Source organism: Volvox carteri (genome assembly GCF_000143455.1).
Source record: "Volvox carteri f. nagariensis unplaced genomic scaffold VOLCAscaffold_54, whole genome shotgun sequence".
Lineage (NCBI taxonomy): Eukaryota > Viridiplantae > Chlorophyta > Chlorophyceae > Chlamydomonadales > Volvocaceae > Volvox > Volvox carteri.
The window spans coordinates 59,930-79,312 of NW_003307597.1; the positions used below are offsets into that span (position 1 = coordinate 59,930).

General features: G+C 55.6%; 4 protein-coding genes across 4 annotated transcripts; 2 read left to right on the plus strand and 2 right to left on the minus strand.

The window, feature by feature from the left end:
• Positions 1 to 1,847: 1,847 nt before the first annotated feature.
• VOLCADRAFT_119145 (uncharacterized protein) lies at positions 1,848 to 3,098 on the minus strand (the record flags this gene model as incomplete). Its single annotated transcript, XM_002955706.1, has 3 exons — positions 1,848 to 1,942; positions 2,482 to 2,682; positions 3,023 to 3,098. Coding segments are annotated over 3 exons (372 nt in total), but the record flags the coding sequence as incomplete, so codon positions are not given.
• A 1,375-nt stretch (positions 3,099 to 4,473) lies between these two features.
• On the plus strand, positions 4,474 to 5,599 carry VOLCADRAFT_119148 (uncharacterized protein; the record flags this gene model as incomplete). The annotated part of the gene is made up of 2 exons (XM_002955661.1): positions 4,474 to 4,935; positions 5,375 to 5,599. The coding sequence occupies 2 exons, from the start codon at positions 4,474 to 4,476 to the stop codon at positions 5,597 to 5,599; spliced, it is 687 nt and encodes a 228-aa protein (XP_002955707.1).
• Positions 5,600 to 10,864: 5,265 nt separating this feature from the next.
• VOLCADRAFT_121451 (uncharacterized protein) lies at positions 10,865 to 15,046 on the plus strand. Its single transcript, XM_002955662.1, has 8 exons — positions 10,865 to 11,118; positions 11,229 to 11,364; positions 11,594 to 11,674; positions 12,042 to 12,188; positions 12,964 to 13,188; positions 13,331 to 13,528; positions 13,739 to 13,837; positions 14,207 to 15,046. Exons 1-8 carry the CDS (start codon positions 11,057 to 11,059, stop codon positions 14,501 to 14,503), a joined length of 1,245 nt encoding a protein of 414 aa, XP_002955708.1. The 5' UTR covers positions 10,865 to 11,056; the 3' UTR covers positions 14,504 to 15,046.
• Positions 15,047 to 15,939: 893 nt separating this feature from the next.
• VOLCADRAFT_106930 (uncharacterized protein) lies at positions 15,940 to 19,382 on the minus strand (the record flags this gene model as incomplete). The annotated part of the gene is made up of 10 exons (XM_002955707.1): positions 19,341 to 19,382; positions 19,085 to 19,230; positions 18,319 to 18,525; positions 18,129 to 18,220; positions 17,577 to 17,676; positions 17,207 to 17,399; positions 16,893 to 16,943; positions 16,582 to 16,622; positions 16,271 to 16,436; positions 15,940 to 16,023 (listed from the first exon to the last, which is right to left on the minus strand). The coding sequence occupies exons 3-10, from the start codon at positions 18,390 to 18,392 to the stop codon at positions 15,940 to 15,942; spliced, it is 801 nt and encodes a 266-aa protein (XP_002955753.1). The 5' UTR covers positions 18,393 to 18,525; positions 19,085 to 19,230; positions 19,341 to 19,382.
• Between the last annotated feature and the right edge of the window lies 1 nt (position 19,383).

Here is a 19,383-nt window from a genome sequence, read left to right on the forward strand (position 1 = left end):
ACACGTGCGCCTGCGTTAATGTTATGCGGGTAACGGTTGCGTCGGTGAAACAGGTTTTGAGGGGGGAACATGGGAATATCTCTCAAGCACAGCTTCCCCACAGAATCCACCTCCCCCCCACCTCCTTCCCCCCCCACCTCCACACACACACACCCCAAACCCACCTGAACCAGGCTAAGATGCTGCCCGTGGACGTCTGACCGCCCTCGATGACGTGGCACCCAGGTAGTACGGCATCCTCGTACGTACCGAAGAACCCCGTGCCGTGCAGCTCCGAACCCACAATCCCCAGCTGCAAGTGGGAGGAGCCTGAAGGGGGCCGGGGGGCGATTAGCGGGTTACTGCTAGGGTTTGGTTTCGGTGTGTGTCTGTATGCGCGTCTGTCTGCCTGTCTGCCTGTCTGTCTATCGGTCCGTCTGTATGTATGACGTTGATTACATTGTCTGTCTGCATGCTTGTCTGTCTGTCTGTCTGTCTGCATGCCTGTCTATTTGATATGTGGTCCTTAAGGTGTCCGGGGTGGCTGTGGGCCCCAGGGGGTTCCAGCCACCCCCAGCACCACATACGTTTTCCCCCCAAACCCCCTATCATACCCCCAACACACACACACACGCACACGCACACACACACGCACCTGTCAGCAGGGCCATCTGACCCGGCTCCACAACCCCCAGTCCGATCATGCCAATGAAGGCGTCCGCCCCCCCTTGAGCGACCGGAGTACCCGCCGGTAGCGCCAAGTGGGCCGCCGCACTGGCTGTGAGGCCGCCCACCAGCTCGCCAGGGGCCAGTACGGCACCGGATTCGGATCCAGATCCGAAGCCACAGGGCCACTTGTCCACCAGATCGGGAATACCCAGCTTCTCCAGCAACGAAATTGGCGGTCCTGGGGAATCATGTGATGCTAATGATAGTGATGATGCGGTACGAAGGAGAAGGAGACGCAAAGAGGGGTCACCTGCCGACTGACTGACGCCGATGTGCGCAAACTGCTACCGGACTCAAAAGGGGCCCGGGGGGAGCCCGTGTCCTAACAGGTGCTCTACCAGCTCCCTCTTCACACACCGCCTGGACCGCCCCCCCTCTATTCCTCTCGCCTCCTCCCCCTCTCCCCTCCCCTCTCACCCCTCTTCCTGCAGCAGTGCCACCTCACCGCCATGTTGTTGGCGGAGGCGCACCTCCGGCCGGTGAGCCGCAGGTTGAGGTAGTCCTGGTACTCGCAGATGGTGGCGGCGGAGCGGTACACGGCGGGCTCCCGCTCGGACAGCCACAGAGCCTTGGGAACCATCCACTCCGCGGATACGGGACCAGAGCCGCCGTTGTTTACCTAGGGTGGGGTGGGGAGGGGTGGGGTGGGGGGAAAGGGGGGTAGGATGCTTGGCAAATTCTCTACAGGGCAAAGAATAGTCATCTCCATTTAATAATTAATTTATTTTACTAAATGTAAAATTAAATCTCAACTATTTTAAATTAAAGCTCCGAATTCAAAGGAATATGAAATACCAAATCCTTAATTAGCGAGCTTAAACTAAGTACTAACCCGGGCTTTACCGAACACGAGTGGTATCGGTCATCCTAAAGTGGCTGTTGAAAGAGTAAAACTTGGGAAGACGGAGGGAGACGACAAGTGCCCGCACGAGCCCTCCAAGTGCCCGCCTCCCTCCTACACCTGCTGAATCACCAACCCATGTCTTCTTCGCCGCCCCGCTCGCCTTCCCCCATCCATCCCGTCATACCCCTCTCCCCCAGCCATACATACACACATACACACATACACACACGGTTCCTCCCATCCCGCCAGAGTCTCCCCCCCCCAACACACACATCTCCCCCCTGTTCCCCGCCACCTGCAGCGCCACATCCCCGGTGGCCGCCACCCGGGCGGACTGCTCAGCCGACCGCATGTCCATCCACAGCAGGGCGGGGCGGAGGGGTGTGCCGTCTGAAGGGGGAGGGGGAGGGGGAGACAGCAAGTATCACACCGGCAGGGACACCCTCGAGTACACAGGTCAGGTCAGGAAAGGAAAGAAGGGAAAGAAACTGGCAGAAGATGGGGTCACTGTCCTGATGATGGTGATAATAACAATAGTAATAAAATAAAAATAAAACTATATTAATAATAGTAATAAAGTGAAAAATGATGATAATGATAATTCCAAAATGCCTAAAAGGGAAATCAGCTAACTCCTACGTCCATTAGGGTGGGCTGCTGAGGGAGCCCACGTCCGGACCAGCCCCCCGCCCCCGCCCCCTCCGTCACCTTCTGGAACCCGCAACTGAACCTGACCTCTCTCCCCCTCCACCATCGCCCCACCTCCTCCCCCCTCTCCCCCCTACCCCCCCACACACCACACCAACCACACCACACCGTGGGCACATCTCCATCACAATCCCTTCCCCACCCCCCTAGCCCCCTTTCCTACCCCATGCCCTGTCCTCCCTCCTCTGTTCCCTGCTCTCACCCCCACCGGCCCATCTCACCGGGCCCCAGCGCCACCACGGTACAGCAGGTGGTGTCCAAACACAGGGCGGCTACGCGGTCGGGGGCCACCGCCGCAGCCGCCACCGCGCCCCGCACCGCCTCACCCAGCGCCCGCCACCAGTCCTCCGGGCGCTGTTCGGCCCAACCCGGCTGGGGGTACTGGGTCTCATAAGGCGAGGCATGGGATCCCAGGATGCGGCCTGACCAGGTGCCATGTGTTGGCGATTAGGATAGGATGTGCGTGTGCAGGGGTTGCCCGGGCGGGAGAGGGGGCATGAGAGAGCACATGTGAAAAAACAACAGGTAAAGTATGCAGGAGGATAGATTGAAGGTTAAGGTATTATGGTGATGAGTAAAAGCATGGCTTTTGCATAGAATGACCCTGGTTCAGGAGCCTCAGTCAGCCATTTTGTCGTTGCGTGTAGTGACCAAAGCAAGAGATCTATTTTGGTTATTTGTACATCGATGGGTCTACAAGATTATGGTTGATCGACTGGATGCCCTCTTATCACCTTACCACTGCTAAACTTATGGACTCACCATGACAATCGAATACTGCTGCGCGCAAGCTCTCCGTGCCGCCGTCAATTCCAATAACATAACGATCACAGTTCATTATTAGAGACCACTAAATTAATCTTGGAGCGATGGCACGGCCAAATGGCTACTGCAAGCTGCGAACGAAGAAGTGCTTTCCTCTAACATCCCGAATCTGAAAACCTCACCACATTCTCCCTTTAAGGTGCGCACAGCTTATTTACAAAAGCGACATCTTTTTTTCCAGTGACAAGACGCCTCACAGACGTCGTACGAGGGGCTCTGTGCGCATCGTTAGGGGCCATCACTCGCCCATCCGCAACCATAATCATAATACTTGCGCATAGAGTTAGAGTTTTCTTGTCTCACGACTGCACCTAGCTGACTTAATCGCAGGTGCTCTCGAAACATCCCACGGCACGACTCGTCCGTCTCTCAAGCGCTACCCCGCAATGCCAGACACAGATACATAAGACATTTTAACATATATATTTACATCTGGTGCCTGCAGCCCCGTGCCTGGAGCCCCGTGATCGGCTCGTAGGGCTGTGGCATTCGGGCTTCGATTCGCTCAGCGGCAGCCTCCAGAGGCCGCGACAGCATTGCGCCCCATCAGAGCACTTGGGGATTATGTCGACTTCATACAGCCGCCCAGGCCCAGGTCCGTCCCATGCCCAGGTGGCGGGAAGAGCTGCTGCCGCTGCTGCCGTTATCGCAAGTCAAACTCCATTTCACGATCCCCGCCAATTCTCAGCACCACGAAGAAATCATATGTCACACTTTCCCCTCCCTCCGCCCACTCTCCCACCCTCCCTCCTCCCCATCCTCCCCATCCTCTCCCTCCTCCTCCCACCTGCTCCCCCTCCTTCCTCCTCCTCCCCCTCCTTCCTCAGGGGGTGGCGGAACTCGCTCCATCTCCATGCGGGAGCTCCGGGACATGCCCTTCGACCAGCTGGCAAACAGGGTACTACAGGAGCAGCAGGCAGTAGCAGTAACAGCCGCAGTAGCACCCACCCCCAGCGGCAGTAGCACTAGCAGTGCTCGCGCCCTGCCGCCCCTGTCGACGGCAGCAGCAGCAGCAGGCCCGGGCTTCCGCAGTGGCAGCGGTGGTAGTGGTCGGATGGAGAATGGCGGCACGGGGCACTGGTCGCTGCCGCTGCCGCCCCTCCGATCTCACTCCCGGTCCCACAGCTTGTCGACCTCCCTGGGCCTTATGGGCAGGGACGAGGGGCTCGACATCCTGGACCTGGTGCGTGCGTGAGTGACGAGTGTGGGTGTGGGAGGGTGGGTGTCTCTGGCTGCATGTGTGTTTGTCAGGAAGTGGGCTTAGGGTCGGGAATGCAACATTGCCACATTGCCACAATGTCACAACATTGCTCACCAGCTCACGCCCGTACACACAAACAGCTTTACAATGCATTAGTTATATGGTGGCAAGGAGTGCTGATAGTAATATGTCGTACCATGATCCCATCATTCGCCCCTTCACCCCATTCCAACCCGCCAACCTGCCAAACCCGCCACGGCGAAAGGCTCACATGTGGCTCCGCGACGCTCACCAGCTCACGTCCAGGGGGGTGAGCACGGGGGGGAGCAGAGCTGCACCACCGGGGACGTCACTCCGCACTCAAGCTGCCGACAGAGCAGCGGGTGTGGGCAGCGGTCTCCCGCTTCACCACCTCCCCGTAGAACTGGCCCTGTCCATGAGCTGGGATAGAATGGACCGTTTAGGCCGGGGTGGCAGTGGCAGTGGCAGCAGCGGCGGCGGCGGCATATTCCTGCGGCCTTACACTCCTGGCGCCGCCAGTGAAGGCGGTCGGTCAACTCTGCCATATGACTACGAGCAGTTGCTGTCTCTGGATGCCGGGGCCTTGCAGCGGGTGGTTCGTCCAGAAGTAATTCGGGGGCTGCCCAAGGTGGGGGAGGGCAGGAGGGGGTGTATGTATGTACGTATGTATGTATCCATGTACCTAAGTATCTATGTATGTATGTCTGGAGGGAAAGGGGCCACAACAGAGGTATGGTATTGTGTGGTGATAATGATAGGAGGTGGTTGACAGTTTATGATTGTTGGTGATAACCACCTAACCGCACCACAACCGAACATGGGTGAAATTGTTTTCTGTTTTGAGAGCATTACATTCAAGTTGGGGATGTCATGCATTTGTATGATATCACTTTTTCGTTGGTGGCTAATGTCTCCCTCCCCTTACATACATACATACAACGATGCATGCGGGGTTGTGAGGTGGGGATAGGAGGACGCATTCCCTTACTTCTCCATCCAAAACTCTACTGAACATCCCCCCTCCCCTCCCCTCCCTTCCCTTCACCCCCCTTAACCCGCCCCTCCAGCGCACTGCCCAGCGCTCAGACGCTTCCCAGCAGTGCCATGTGTGTTTGGAGCGCTTTACTCCTGGCCGCACCTCCATCACCACGCTGCCGTGTACACACGCCTTCTGTTCCGACTGCATTCGCCCCTGGCTGGCCTCCCACACCACCTGCCCGGTGTGCCGCTGGACCTTCCCTGAGGGGCACACGAAACTGGTGGCAGCGGCAGCAGAGGCGACGGCAGGGTAGTCCTCATCTGCTCTCTCAATTTGAATTTCAAATTTGATATTATATAATTTGGTTGTTTCTTTGATCATGTCTCTCACGTAGGTCTTATCAATAAGGGAGGAGGGGAGTAATGGTAGTGGTAATGATAACAGTCGAGGTGGCTGCTGTTGCTGATGAGATGATTATGTGGTGATGGTATTAATGATTACTATATCGTAATGGCGGTTGTTAGGTTGTCAGTTGACATTGACAGTTTTGTGCTCTTGTGCTCTACCATGACCTCCCTTAATCGTATTAGGTATCCTTAGCGGGTGTCTGAGCGACATGTGCCGTACATGCCAACGAGGGTTACGGGGACCGGCAGCTGCCAATCAGCCATTACAAATCAGAAGAGCCAAACAGCCGTACAACCACATGCTGGCTGGCTGGCAACACCGCCACCCACCACGGCCGCCTTTGGTGGAAACCAAAACACACACACCAGCATACAGCCATGCACACCCACAACAATGCAACACGCAGGTGTGACACAACCCAGCCCCCTGGTACAACACAGCAACGCACTAAGCAGCACACACGAGCATACCCAGCCGAGCGGCAAACACGATCACAACCCACCAAGACCCACTATAAAAACAAAGGACAGCCTAGTGACAAAGCAGCAGCCGCTGAGAACATGAGAGTGCAACTCGCTGGAGATCCCCCCCTGGAGCCGCCGAGGAATCTGAACACCCCCAACCCCGTGAAAAGCTGCAGCCGACAGCAGCGAAGGAGGAGGGCGGGAAGAAGGGGGTGGGGGAGTTAGTGAATGACAAGGCTTTGAGGAAGTTGGCAGAATGACTTCACCAGCAGAGCGGAGGCTTATTAAGGGATCACCAAATGTACACATGTGATCCAGGTCATGTCAGCAGCAGTGAGCTTGAAAGCCTGTGAGTATGGAGGCATGTCGATTGTTGGAGCCTGGAGGACGGTGCATGACTGGCGGTTAGAGAGCTGATTCGATGGCTTCAACAGTTAGTTAAGGCAGATCAATACATGGACAAATGGGTAGACCATGGCGCACAGCAGACACGTCATGTACGGCTCCTGTTGCTGGCTCCAGACCGGGGCAAATGGCAAGACGGCACTCTGCTGGCTGGGAGTGGGCCTTACACTGCAGACACGAAGAGATGGCCTAGGAGAGAACTCGCTGCTCACGCGAGACCCAATGGTGGTTTCTAACCACTGGTGTCTGATACAGGGTGTTTCCACTTGGCCGAACACTAACACTATGTTCGAATGTTCTTCATCCTAGACTCGTCTCTCACCGTCCTAAATGCATATTTGGATATAACAATGGTAGAAACAAATATTCGTTGAAACAAATTGGAGGTTGGCGCACTCCTGGCGGAGAACCGTAAGGCCTAGTGGAAACACCCCGTACACTAAGTCCACACTAGCGCGTCACAAAGTTAATTGGACCTCAGACCTGCCATTACCCTTCTATCCTAGCACTAATTCTTTGGCGGGCAACTTTTAGGAGCTGGTTTATGCCTTCTGACCACAGGCCTTTGACATGAGCAGCTATCTTTTTTCCTTCCTGCAAACGCCGCGTTGACTTGCGCATGCCCAACACCGACAGCCTCAGAAGGCCGCCAATTTGTAATGGAGCCCGCGTTCGAACGGAAAAGCCTACCAGAGGGATGCAAAGTGGTCCTAATCCTCTAATCCTGGATATGGGGTATTCATCCTAATCCTGTGGGTGAGGTCCCAATCCTAATCCTAGACTCGGGGTTCTCATCCTAAACCTGGCAACAACTTTGTATCCTAATCCGGCCCCTCTTTCCGAATCCTAATTCCTGCCTGACCGGTACCCGAACCCAATCCCTAATCTTTGCATCCCTCTGAGCCTAACATCCATATTTTCCTTACAGACCTTGATAATTAGCAGCAATTATTATGTGGCGCTAAAACATGCAAAATACGAACACGATTTTGGTTTCGGCGCTCCTTAGTGCACCTAGTGGAAACACCGTCACAGTAGCACTTCACTAAGTCCACTCTAGCCCATAGTGTACCGAAGATAGTGTGCACTCAACTGGAAACATCCCCCCTTGTGTTGTGAACAACATTCGTGTAGATATTGTTCATTCGGTCAGACCTTCTGTATCTGTTTTCGCTATTTGGTGGGTACAACTGGAGTAGGCATTGTGTACTCCGGGAAGTCTGGTGCAGGTGGTCTTCATGGCTACTGCGACTCGGACTATTGTTGTACCCACCAAATAGCGAACAACACCCTTTGCAGCCTGCCAGTGCTCAACCGTAGGCTTAGACATGTGGCGCAGCAAAGCTCCCACGGAATATGCAATATCAGGCCTAGTGCCCACAGACAGATACAACAGACTGCCTATCAGCTCACCATAAGGATTTTGCCGTACGTCCAGAGGCTTTCCCTCAGCATGCATGGCCTTGGACAGCGGAACTTTCCGAGGATTTGCCTCTATCAACCCGAATTTCACCACCAACTCTGTTGAGAAACGTTGTTGCGTCAGCTTCAACGTTCTCTCCGCTCTATTTCGTAGCCCAAAAGCACCCGGGCCTCTCCAAGATCTCAGATATCGAACGCCAACTTTAGTCTTGCCTTGACGTTATCGACTAAGGCCAAATCCTTCGCAGCAATCCGTAAATCGTCAACATAAACAAGAATAAACACGCGCCCTCCTTCCACATCTTTAAAGAATAAACCTGGGTCAGCCTGTGAAACGGTTAAGCCCATAAGTTTGAGCTCCTCCCGCAAACGCGCATACCATACCCATAAAGCGACTTCGCCAATTTGCACGCCATGCTTGGGTCGCCTTCAGCATATCCCGGTGGTTGCTGCACGTACACCTCCTCCTCCAAAATTCCATTCAGGAAGGCCGTTTTCACATCCAATTGGTGCAACTCAAGATCATCGACTGCCACCACAGACAATAGTGTCCGGAAGGTAGTGCTCTTGCTGACCGGTGCAAAGACCTCATCAAAATCCCTACCCTCCACCTGGGCAAAGCCTTTGGCAACCAAACGCGCCTTATAGCGCACGATTTCACTTTTTGTACCGCGCTTCAGGGTATAGACCCACTTCACAGGTAACACACGGACACCTTTTCGAGGAAGATCCAGCACCAAGACACGGTTCGCATGCAGTGACGCCATTTCTTCGTCCATGGCTTGCTTCCACAAGCCGCCCTCTCAAGATACAATCCACCAGAGGCCACCTCATCCCCACCGGAGCCAGAGCTCCCATCATTTAAGCCAGAGCCGGATACACCAGATACACCAGCGCCCGAGTTTCCAACGCTAATTTCTCCACCTGGCAAGGCTCCCACATGCTCCTCATCCTCTATTATTTATCCATAATCCCCGGAGTAGTTTATGGGCAGACAGGTCCATTTCGACCTATCCCTTTGGACGGTAAATTTACCTCCATAATCAATCTTCAGGGTGAGACCAGATACCGTAACCAACTCCTCACATAGCGGCTTATCCACCGCCACTGTATCCTCCGCCTGTGGTACTTCAACTTGCAGCTTACTCGCCGCCACCGCAGTCTCATCCTGCGGTACCTCGAATTGCGGCTTAACCGCCGCCAATGCAGCATCAGCCTGCGGTATCTCCCATTCCCATGGTTCTTGCTCCAAATTGTCAAATGGCAGGTCTCCGGTCGGTTCCCAGATCTCGACCTCACCTTTCACCTGCAATTCGGAGTCCTCTGTAGCAGTCGATACCACCACCTCCATATGCGGCTCGACTTGCTCTGCCATGACCTGATCCCGTGGCAGGACCATAAAGATCAGGCCATCCCTCGGGAAGTCTTCCTCGTCTTCCTTGCACTCCAATTCCTTGGGTGCAATCCAGCACTTGAGCAAGTGAATGGCCTGTCTTCTTGCAGTGGGTACAGAAAGGCCGTTGGAAATGATCGACACCCATATACCAGAGAATGGTAACCACAGTAATAGGACCCGGCTGGGGTCCGGCGCTTTGTTGGTTTTAACAAAGGCTTGTCCGTTAATGTCTTCTACTGCTTGCATTCCGACTTGCGGTGTCCTCTCTCCCCGCAGTTATAGCAGCGACCCTTGAACTCGCCATCACCGTCGATCTTGCTGGTACTGGCGACATTGTTGCGTCTGTTGCCGCGGTAATCGTTAGTACGCCCCCTGCCGGTGTAGAGCGACGTAGACGTCTCTATTTGTTGCTCGACCAGCAAAAGCTTGGACTCGAGATCGGAGAGGTTAGATGGCGTTCCACTGACGAAAAAGGCGTTGGTGTAAGGCTTGTAGGTAGATCGCAGCCCCTCCAACGCCTGGCAGACAGCGTTTGCATCCGAAACCGTCTCTCCACACTGCTTAAGTTCCTGGACTATCTCCTTCAAACGACTGATGAAGCTCCTCAAGCTCTCCTCAGGCCTCATTTGGATGCTATGAAGTTCTCTCCAGAGAATTGGTTTCCGGACCGCCATCATCTTCTTGTAGCGCGCATCTATAGCCGCATATAGATTGATGACGTCTTGATTTTCGTCCAAGAGATCGAGATCGTCGTCGTTAAGGAGGTTAACGAGGACAGCGCACGCCAAGTCGTGCTCGGCGCCATTTTTATCATCCCGCGCCTTCAACAGGGCCGCTCCTGCCTTCGCGGCCATGATCGCGGCCTTCGACCTAATCAGCCACACTGTTCGGTTCTTCAGTGTCAGCCTTTCGCTGTACACCAGCCGCGTAGTGGTTGCTTCCATCCCGTCACCTATGGTCGGGGCTCATAACCTGCAGTAATCCTGAGCTGATAACCCTAATGCGTACCGCTTCTAAGTCGTCTACTCGAGCGTCTTTCGCACATACCGTTAGACAGCTAAAGGATTCACCTTCTGTCACACACAGATATAAACAGTGTCGTACAGATCCTTGTCGTAACAACAAGGTATCGGATTCACCAGATGGTCTGACCGAATGAACTTTAACTACTCGAATTAACCACAACAATTACTACCTCTATATCGCTTTGCAGAACTGTGACAAGTCTGTGAGGAAATTCTGCCTACATCTCCTGCGATTACACTGTATCTTATATTGTATCTTATGCAGTTAGATTGACAGATTATCATGCAAACGATGATGCTGCATGCGAAGAGCTGCGCCCGAGCTGCAAGAAAGCGCGAACCTAACTATCGTTTGAACAAAAACGGTTCCCCGAGCCAACGGACATCCGTACCCTTACTAGTTTCTGGAAACGTCGTTATAGTGAGTGACATTTTGGAAGCGTAAACCAAACTTGTGGCAATGTGCGCTTTCATACAAGCTTTCAGACTTATCGCTTCCTGCTTTGCTTTGGCTGGTAAATTTATCACAGTCCGCACGCCAAACAAGGCAAAATTCGTGTTTCGCAACTGCATATCGTTATATATTTAGCGATTCTAGCAATTCTTCTCTCGATTATCGAACAAACACTGCACAGGGATTGTGCCGCAAAATGACTGTCTCGGTGCCGGCCCAAGCCCCAATCGTGCACTACATATACATTCCAGCGGACGTGTAAGGAGACCAGCACATTCTTTCCCAAAACATTTGCATCGCCTGCTGCAAGGCAAGGCTTTCTCAATCCCGAGAAACTCCGCCCTTCCCGGTCGCCTGCATGGGTGCAGCAATGAAAACATACAAGAGCTGGAACTCAACGTTCCCCCGGGCCGAGAGGTGGAATGCCTGCTTGACACTCTCAAAGAACATTTCAAGCGCACGGGGGGAAAGAAGACCGCCGCCCAGCAGCAGGCGCATCGGCAGGTAATGCGGCTAAATAGATGCTGCTTCATTTTTCGCCGGTATCTTTCTTCACTCTATAAGGGTAACCTTTAAAGCTTAGAAGACGCTGCGGCCATATGATAACGAAGGTGAAGCCGAAGGTGGTACATGCCGTGAGCTTCGCTTGAAAGACGCTTACACATGCGATGTATTTTGCAAATTCTTACCCCCTTTCCAACCCCTTTCCCCCCCCTCTGCCACCCCTCCTCAGCACCTCGTTGATCAGGTCGGGACAGAGGCGGCTGCCAAGCTGAGCGACGAAATGTTGGCAGCAGCACTGGACATGCAGATTGTGGGTGCGAGCCCGCCCGCCGGCCCCACCAGCACGGGAGGGGCTGGTCCGGGGCCGCAGTGATCAGAGGGGGGCAGGGAGTAGTGTTCCTTTGTCTGCCTCCCCCTGAGGGAGGGAGCCACCAGCGGGTGTTCAGGAAGGGGGGAGGGGGTTATACGTGGTACGACAGCACCCGGCAGCAGCAGCTGCAGCAGCAGCACCCTCTTACCAAGGGCGCCTGAAAAGGGGGTGTGTGGGGGAAAAGTAAAGCGAGGTGGGGGAAATAACCCCGGTTCGTGCAGCCCTACACCCCCCGGGGGCTCCAACCTGGTTGGTACGTGCCGGGTGGTTATGTCCCCCGCTCCAACGCCCGCCCTTCCACACGCAGGTGGAGACAGTGGCCCTACAGATCAATAACCCGGAGAGTGGATACGTGGGAGTCAACTTGTACTGCGACGACCAGGCCGTATTTAAGGAGCTGCCGTACAACTCACGAGCCTCCCAGATTGCTGACTGCTGCGGGAGACCCACTCAGGTTTGTGTTGTTTGTATGTATGTATGTATGTATGTGTGTATGTATGTATGTATGTTTGTGTGTATGTATGTGTGTATGTATGTGTGTATGTATGTATGTATGTGTGTATGTATGTATGTGTGTATGTATGTATGTGTGTATGTATGTATGTGTGTGTATGTATGTGTGTGTATGTATGTGTGTATGACGTTGATTACACTGTGGGCTGAAAAGCCGGGGGCCCAGGGCCGAAGCACAGCGCGGGGGGCGGGTGCATACGGCTGGTTAGTCTCATGCACTCCGCCCCCGGGTCAGATGTATGTATGTATGTATGTATGTATATATGTATATATGTATGTTTGTGTGTGTATGTATGTATGTGTGTATGTATGTATGTTTGTGTGTATGTATGTATGTATGTATGTGTGTATGTATGTATGTGTGTATGTGTGTGTATGTATGTATGTATGTATGTGTGTATGTATGTGTGTATGTATGTGTGTGTGTATGTATGTATGTGTGTGTGTATGTATGTATGTGTGTATGTATGTGTGTTTGTATGTGTGTTTGTATGTGAGTGTGGATGGGAGCAAGCAGGGGGGCAGGTGAGGAGACGCGCTCATTTCCCTGCATGAGGCCCCGGAGGTATGTGGTGGTGGGGGGGGTAGATCTTTGCGGTGGGTGGACCCGGGGTTGGTGGTCGGCAGCTGCCGCTCCCTCCCTCAGGCCCGCTCATAAAACACACACGGCCCGCATGACGGCCCCCCTTCACCCGCCCCCACCCCGGCCCCCTCAGGTCCGCGGTGACGCCTTCCTGGGCCGGTTGTTCGACAACGACGACTCCTTTGTTCGTCTGTCCCTCCGTCTGTCCGAGGTCAGCTCCTCGGCAGCCTGGGTGCGGGCGGCGGGGGCGCAGGCGGCCAGCAGGATGCGGCGGGGGGACAGGGCCGCGGACTTCCTGGCGGCCATGAAACAACAGCAACAACAGAGACAGCAGCAGTCAAAGCCCCCAACCGCTACGGTAAGATGCTGATATAGAGAGAGGGGGGGTGCGTGGGGGTGTGGGGAGGGGAGCTACTACCGAGCCTCTCGACCACAGCCTGCTATGCTGACTGACCTCCCTCACAACCTCCCTCACAACCTCCCTCACCCACCCACCCCAGGTTCGAGAGCTTACCCCAGCTGAGGTAGAGAAGGACGCGGGCAATGCGGCGGTGAAGGCGGGGGACTGGGCGGAGGCTGTAGCCAGATACACGGCCGCACTGGATCTGGATCCGGGGCTGGTGGCTGCAGCCAACAACCGGTCGCTGGCGTTACTGCGGTTGGGCCGGTGTGAGGAGGCGGAGGCGGACTGCTGCAAGGTGAAGAGGGGGTGGGGGGTTGGGGGCCTTGAGGGTAGCTGGGCCCGGTGGTGCGCTATACTGCTTGGAGCATTAGCGTGGATGTTCCTATCAGTAGCAACAGCTGTAGCAGTAATAGCAGCGACGGCAGTAGCAGCAGCTGTAGCAGTATCGCCCTTCGGCCCCGGGGGTCCCTCACACACACACATACACACACACACCCTCACTCAGGTGTTGGAGGTGGAGCCCAATAACGTGAAGGCGCTGTTGCGGAGGGCGACAGCTAGGTCGGCGGCGGGGCGCCCGACGGAGGCGGTTGGAGACCTGCAGGTGGGTAGACGGCTGCGTGGCACAGCGGACGGTGAAGCGGTCCGGTGCGGTGATTTCTGCGTGTCTGTCTGTCTGTCTGTCTCCCTGTTTACTTATTTGTCTGTCTGTCTACCGGTCAGCGTCGGGCGTGTTGTACGTATGGGCATGTGATGCAACACACACGCTACACACTGAGAGGCATGTGGTTGTGTATGTATGTATGTATGTATGTGTGTATGTAGAGGGCTGGGGAGTTGTTGTTGTTGAGGAGGGGAACGGGCTCTTGAGGGACTATGGAGAGGTCATAAAAACGCACATTTGACATGTCCCACCTCCTTCCCGGGTCCCTCCCCCCAACTCACCAACCCCCCCTCAATCCCCAACTCTTAGGCGGTGTTGGCTCTGGAGCCCCACAACAAGGAGGCGGCGAAGGAGCTGGCGAAACTGGCGCCGCCGCCACCGCCTCCGCCTCCGCCGGCATCGGCAGCGGAGGAGGAGGAGGGCACGGCGACGGCGGCAGCAGGTGCGGATGAGGCGATGGACGGCTCGTCCGCACCACAGGAGACAACGGCTGTGGATGCGTACGACCATGGCGTTACCTCGGGAGCGATAGCTGCTGCTCCAACAAGTGCGGGGGCTGCTGCCGCTGCCGGAGGGGTGGCGGCACCGGCTTCCGAATCAGCATAGCAGGAGCAGCATCGGGAGGGAGGGAGGAAGTACGGCACCAGGAAGATGATGTAATATATCACCTGGTCGAGGATGTCTACCGTACAGTACTAGGTCGTACATACCCTGCCTAGCAGTTCCTGAATGTCAAAGGGGGAGGGGGTACTGCCGCCTGCTGCAGGGAGCGTCATCTCGCTGCCATCAAGCTTGTTCCTAGATAGCCAGGTGGTCAGATGGCTAGATGTATGTTGTCCCCGTGAAGAGGCGTAGTTTGACGGGGCTGCAGTCGGGGGAAGAAAAGAGAGTACCAGCATACCGGGGCACATACATACATACATATACAGTTGTGTGGTGACCTCTCATCTATTTTCGTATGACGCAATGTGTGTCCGCCTGTGTATGTATGTAATGTATGTATGTATGTGGGGTTTGTGTTTTGGGGTGGGGGCGGGCCACCGCGATATAGGGGGAGGGGAAGAAGGGGCAGAGAGACGGGGAAGGAGGTGGCTCAGCGCGGGCGGGGGTTCGGAGGGTGCAGGTGGTGGCGGCCTTGGCCGTGTCGGTGTTTGACGGCTGTTGGGCTTTAGAGACGTCCTGACGCGAACATAAGTTATGTAAAGTACACATAGCGAGCGGTTGTAATACACTGCGTTTTGAGACTCAGTTAGATAATTGCTAATCAATACCTGTCAACCGCCAACATCCACCCACATCGCGGGACGTTGCTGTGGCCCCAGCTGCTAACGAACCACACCGCCGAAGTCAACCGAAAAAAAACGTCAACCTGCATCATTGACTGCCGGCTCTGGCTGTCGGGCGGCCCTTCAGGCCGCAGAGGAGCTTTTGTGTGGGATGGCTGGCGGATGGTCCTCTATTGCTGCAAAAGCGGGTCGGCTTCGGGAACTCTTTTTCTGTTTTCGTGAGTTCCAGTACGACCCGAAACTCCCGAAGGGTTTGCCGGTGTTTGTAACGCATATGCCTGTGCGATAGATTGCCATTGCTATTCCTCTCCCGCTTCCTCCTCCTCCCCACCTCAACTGCAAGGAGTAGTTACGAGATGCCAAGAGGGGGCACTGCAGCTACAGCCGCCACCACCAGCAGCAGCCACCCCGGGGGCCCCCCGCCAACTCCCGTGTCGCGATACCCGGCCCCGCTGCTCCCCGCCGTAACCGATTGCAACCGATTACGATACACGGTGCGCCCTGCCCCGCGCTCCGCAAATATTCCCCCCGCTTCGCCCCACACACATACATACATACATAGGCACAAACAGCGAACTGGAGTCCCCATGACCCCGGACTGCATTCGCCCACCAGCCATGATCCAGCGATTGCCGTCAGGCCGGGCGGACTGGTCAGGTCGGACTCCCCTCCGCCCCTACCGCCCTCCCACACCGCACGGGCACAATCCCTCCCACACCTCCCCCCACCCCTCGCGCCCCCCCCCCTCCCCTCCCTTCAGTGCTTCTCCCGAAGTTCCGTTTCTTTGGCCCGGAGCAGCGCATCCACCTCCGCGATGTGTTTGTCTGTGGCCACCTGGACCTGGGGGGGGGGGGAGGGGGGAGGGGGGGAGGGGGGGGGAATGGAGGGAATGGCAGAACAAGCCGGCTTCGGTGGTTGTGGTGTTGAGCCGTCAGCAAAATGACAATGGCGGTGGTGTTCATGATTGTGGTGGTGGTGGTGATGTTGATGACGGGAGCTCAGCTGAGAACGGCTGTCGTGCATTTAAATCCGTACGACAATCACACGACCCCCGTACATACTCCGCTCCTCAACCCCCCACGCGCACCTGCACCTCCCGCCTCTTCGTCTCCTCCTTACTCACTCCCCCTCCCGCCGCCACTCGCTTGGCCAGATCCAGGGCCTTATGCCGGGCTCGTCGTACCTCGGCCCTAGCTGCCTCCGCCTCCTGACCGGCCAGTCGCACCATGCGCTCGACCATGTCCATAGTCAGTCTCCAAAGGGGGGGAGGGGGGGAACAGGCGGGGAGGGAGGGCCGGGGGGTTTCGGAGTGTGTGTGTGGGGAGGGGACTTTGGCGTTCGGTGTTCATCCATCCATCCATCCATCCATCATACATACATACGCACATACATACATACCTGGGTACCTCCACAAGCACTTCGAGACCCTCCACTCGGGCCTGAGGCGGAGGAGGGCGGGGGGGGGAGGGGGAGATCGGGGGCGGAGAAACACCACACGCATGAAGCGGGTTGGAAATCTAGGGGAGAACACCCTCCTCGGGGTGTATAATCTCCCAACCGACCGACCGACTTACATACAGACCGACAGAACGCCCGAGCCGCCCGCCTGGCCTCGCCTCGGGCCCCCTACACAGGCAATTGCATACACACACACACGCATGCGCGATTCCCCTACCCTCCTCCCCTTCCACCCCCACATACACACGCACCTGCAGTTTGAGGGGCGAGCTCTGAATGGCTTCAGCCAACGGCTGAGCATCCTGAGGGGTTGGGTTGGGGGAGAGTGAGTGAGGGGTCGGGTTGGGGGAGAGTGAGTGAGGGGTTGGGTTGGAGGGAGGGAGAGGTGCCAGGGGTTGGGCTCTTGGGAGGGACGGGGGATGAGGAGAAATACTAACCGTTTCACCCCGTCTGTACGCCTTCCAGGGTGTACGATACAGTGTATAGTCCCGGGGAGCAATGAATATCGTACAAACCAGGCACCGAAACGTATCATTTCGTGTATGTCGTACCATGCCGTACATACCTGCGGGTTGTACACCTCTACCACGAGCAGATGTGGGTTTCGCACCACGACGGTCCCCAGTGCCCGTACAGGTACGTGTTTTCCGTGACTGCTCTCCCCCACCATCACCCCCTCCAGCAGGCCTGGGGACGCCCGACCTGTACGAATACCCGCCAACTCCTTTTGGTAGTGCTCCAGGGCGGACCGCATTTGGCTTTTTGGGGAGTGTGGAGGGGGGTTGGGCGGGTAAGAGGGCAGGGCAGGGCAGTGGTTTGGGAAAAAAGCGAGACGCGATGGGCACGTGTGTTTGTGTTTGTGTGTGTTTGGTCACTCAGCTCTCACTCTCCGTCGTCCTTGTGACCCCCCCCCCCCTTCAGCGACCTGCCTTTACCTGACAAATGGCGCCAAGTCAAACTCCAGGGGCGCCTCCTCCCCCACGGCCGCAGCCCCCTTGTCTCGCCCGGCCCCCCGGTGCTTGGAACCTCCACCAGCTGTGGCAACGGCCAATGACCAACGGCCAACCGCCAACGGCAGAGGAGGAGGAGGGGAGGAAGAGAGGAGGGCCCACGGGGGAGGAGGGCTTATGGCATTTGCCTTCGTTCGCCATCCGCAAAGGAAAGTTCGTGTTACGTGTAGGCCCGCGCAGGTGCTCCCCCCCAGAGTTCCTTAACGTCGTAACGATAAGGCTAATATTGCTTTGGCAATTGTCCTGCCCTCCCCATGATTTGTTCTATTGGCCCTCCTCCTCCTCGCGCTGCTCCTCCGTCCCCTAAAGCTGTGTGCCATGTGCCACCATGTGCATATTTACCACCTTTCGAAGCGAAGGACGCCAGCTGCTGCTGATGATAATGATGATAGCAATTCTGAGATGGAAGACATGGCGACCAGAACCCCGTCCTGTGAGACCAGAAGCTGCGAAGGGAGCCTAGAGGTACCATCTCACGTCCGTTGGACAGCTGGAAGACATCTTCGGGTGCCTCGTCTGCTGGCGCACAGCTCGCCTCGGCAGAAAGGCACACATGCTCCCAGCCATGCCTGCGAGAGAAGAGAATTCATACCTGGATTACTCAGCATCGTTTTTGATAACTTTATATTCTTTATCTTGCCAAGATAATAAATCTCACACGACGGACCTGCTCGCGACGTGGCTGGGCACCCTCGCGACGCACGCCAGAAGGCAGGAGGCCGTTCTTATGTGTCCATACATCTGGCAACTGTCAGATCCGATACTTTCGCACTCTACGATACGTAAAACTGAATAACTTGCCAAAAAGATCCAGTTCCAAATAGGGGCCGTACACCTGATGCGTCTCAGGCTTTATGGCAATTTAGGGCGACTCCTGCATTACAAAGTATTGGATATAATTTGATTTCACATGCTGGTGAAAACTCTGAAAACGCAAAACTTAAATTTCTTGGTAAATGCATCGCAGTCTCTAAACTGAGCTCCTGTAGTAGTGCATTGCGATTGCAAAACCCTGCACGTCATAACATGGCAGCCGCTCACGCATGACCAAAGTAAATTATGACGGCCCTGACAAAGCCACCGACACCTCTTCCGTATTCACGTCAAGCCCTCCGCGGACAACATTGAGCACAGGCCGCACACCCACAGGCACAACCTGATTTGTGCCTCAGACCGTAGCAAGTCAGGGCCCATTATGAATATACGTTCCGTTCACAAAAAAAGGCCACTCGTTTCATCAACAACAGCAGTTTCGACCACCCCGAACACCCACTTATATGTACAGAGTTTGTTCAGGCAACAAAAACATCCGCTGCAAGACATTTGGGCAAAAGAGAGGGGGGTGGAGGGGATGAAGCCATTTGGTGTATGTCTGTTCGGGTGCGTGTGTGGGGAATCACGTTGCCGTTTGCCCTGAGCCACTGCGGACTCACCGTTTCCCTTCTTGGTGGTATGTTGGGCTATCTGTTGGGGTTTGCCAGGTGCTCTTTCCGAACCAGCGGAATGATGAGCGGCGGTGTATGGCCTTCTGTCCGATGCGGCGATTGAACTTATGGATGATGAAGCCAGTCCATCCTGACTGCACACGGCCCCCCGGGAGGAGCAGCGGTACCCAGTTGGGATAGGCTGGGATAGGCTCCGGATCAGAAGTCCGACTCACATTTCGATGCAATGCAGCACAACACGGACCATTGCAGAAACGGTGCTCAAGGTCTCCAGCTTTAAGGATTCC

What these genes read in the sequence shown, in the direction of transcription:
- VOLCADRAFT_121451 (XM_002955662.1), top strand. Translation starts at nt 11,057, where the DNA reads ATGACTGTCTCGGTGCCGGCCCAAGCCCCAATCGTGCACTACATATAC. An exon ending in GCTGCGGGAGACCCACTCAG is followed by an intron (nt 12,189 to 12,963) that starts GTTTGTGTTGTT and finishes CGGCCCCCTCAG; the next exon opens with GTCCGCGGTGACGCCTTCCT. An exon ending in CGGAGGCGGACTGCTGCAAG is followed by an intron (nt 13,529 to 13,738) that starts GTGAAGAGGGGG and finishes ACCCTCACTCAG; the next exon opens with GTGTTGGAGGTGGAGCCCAA.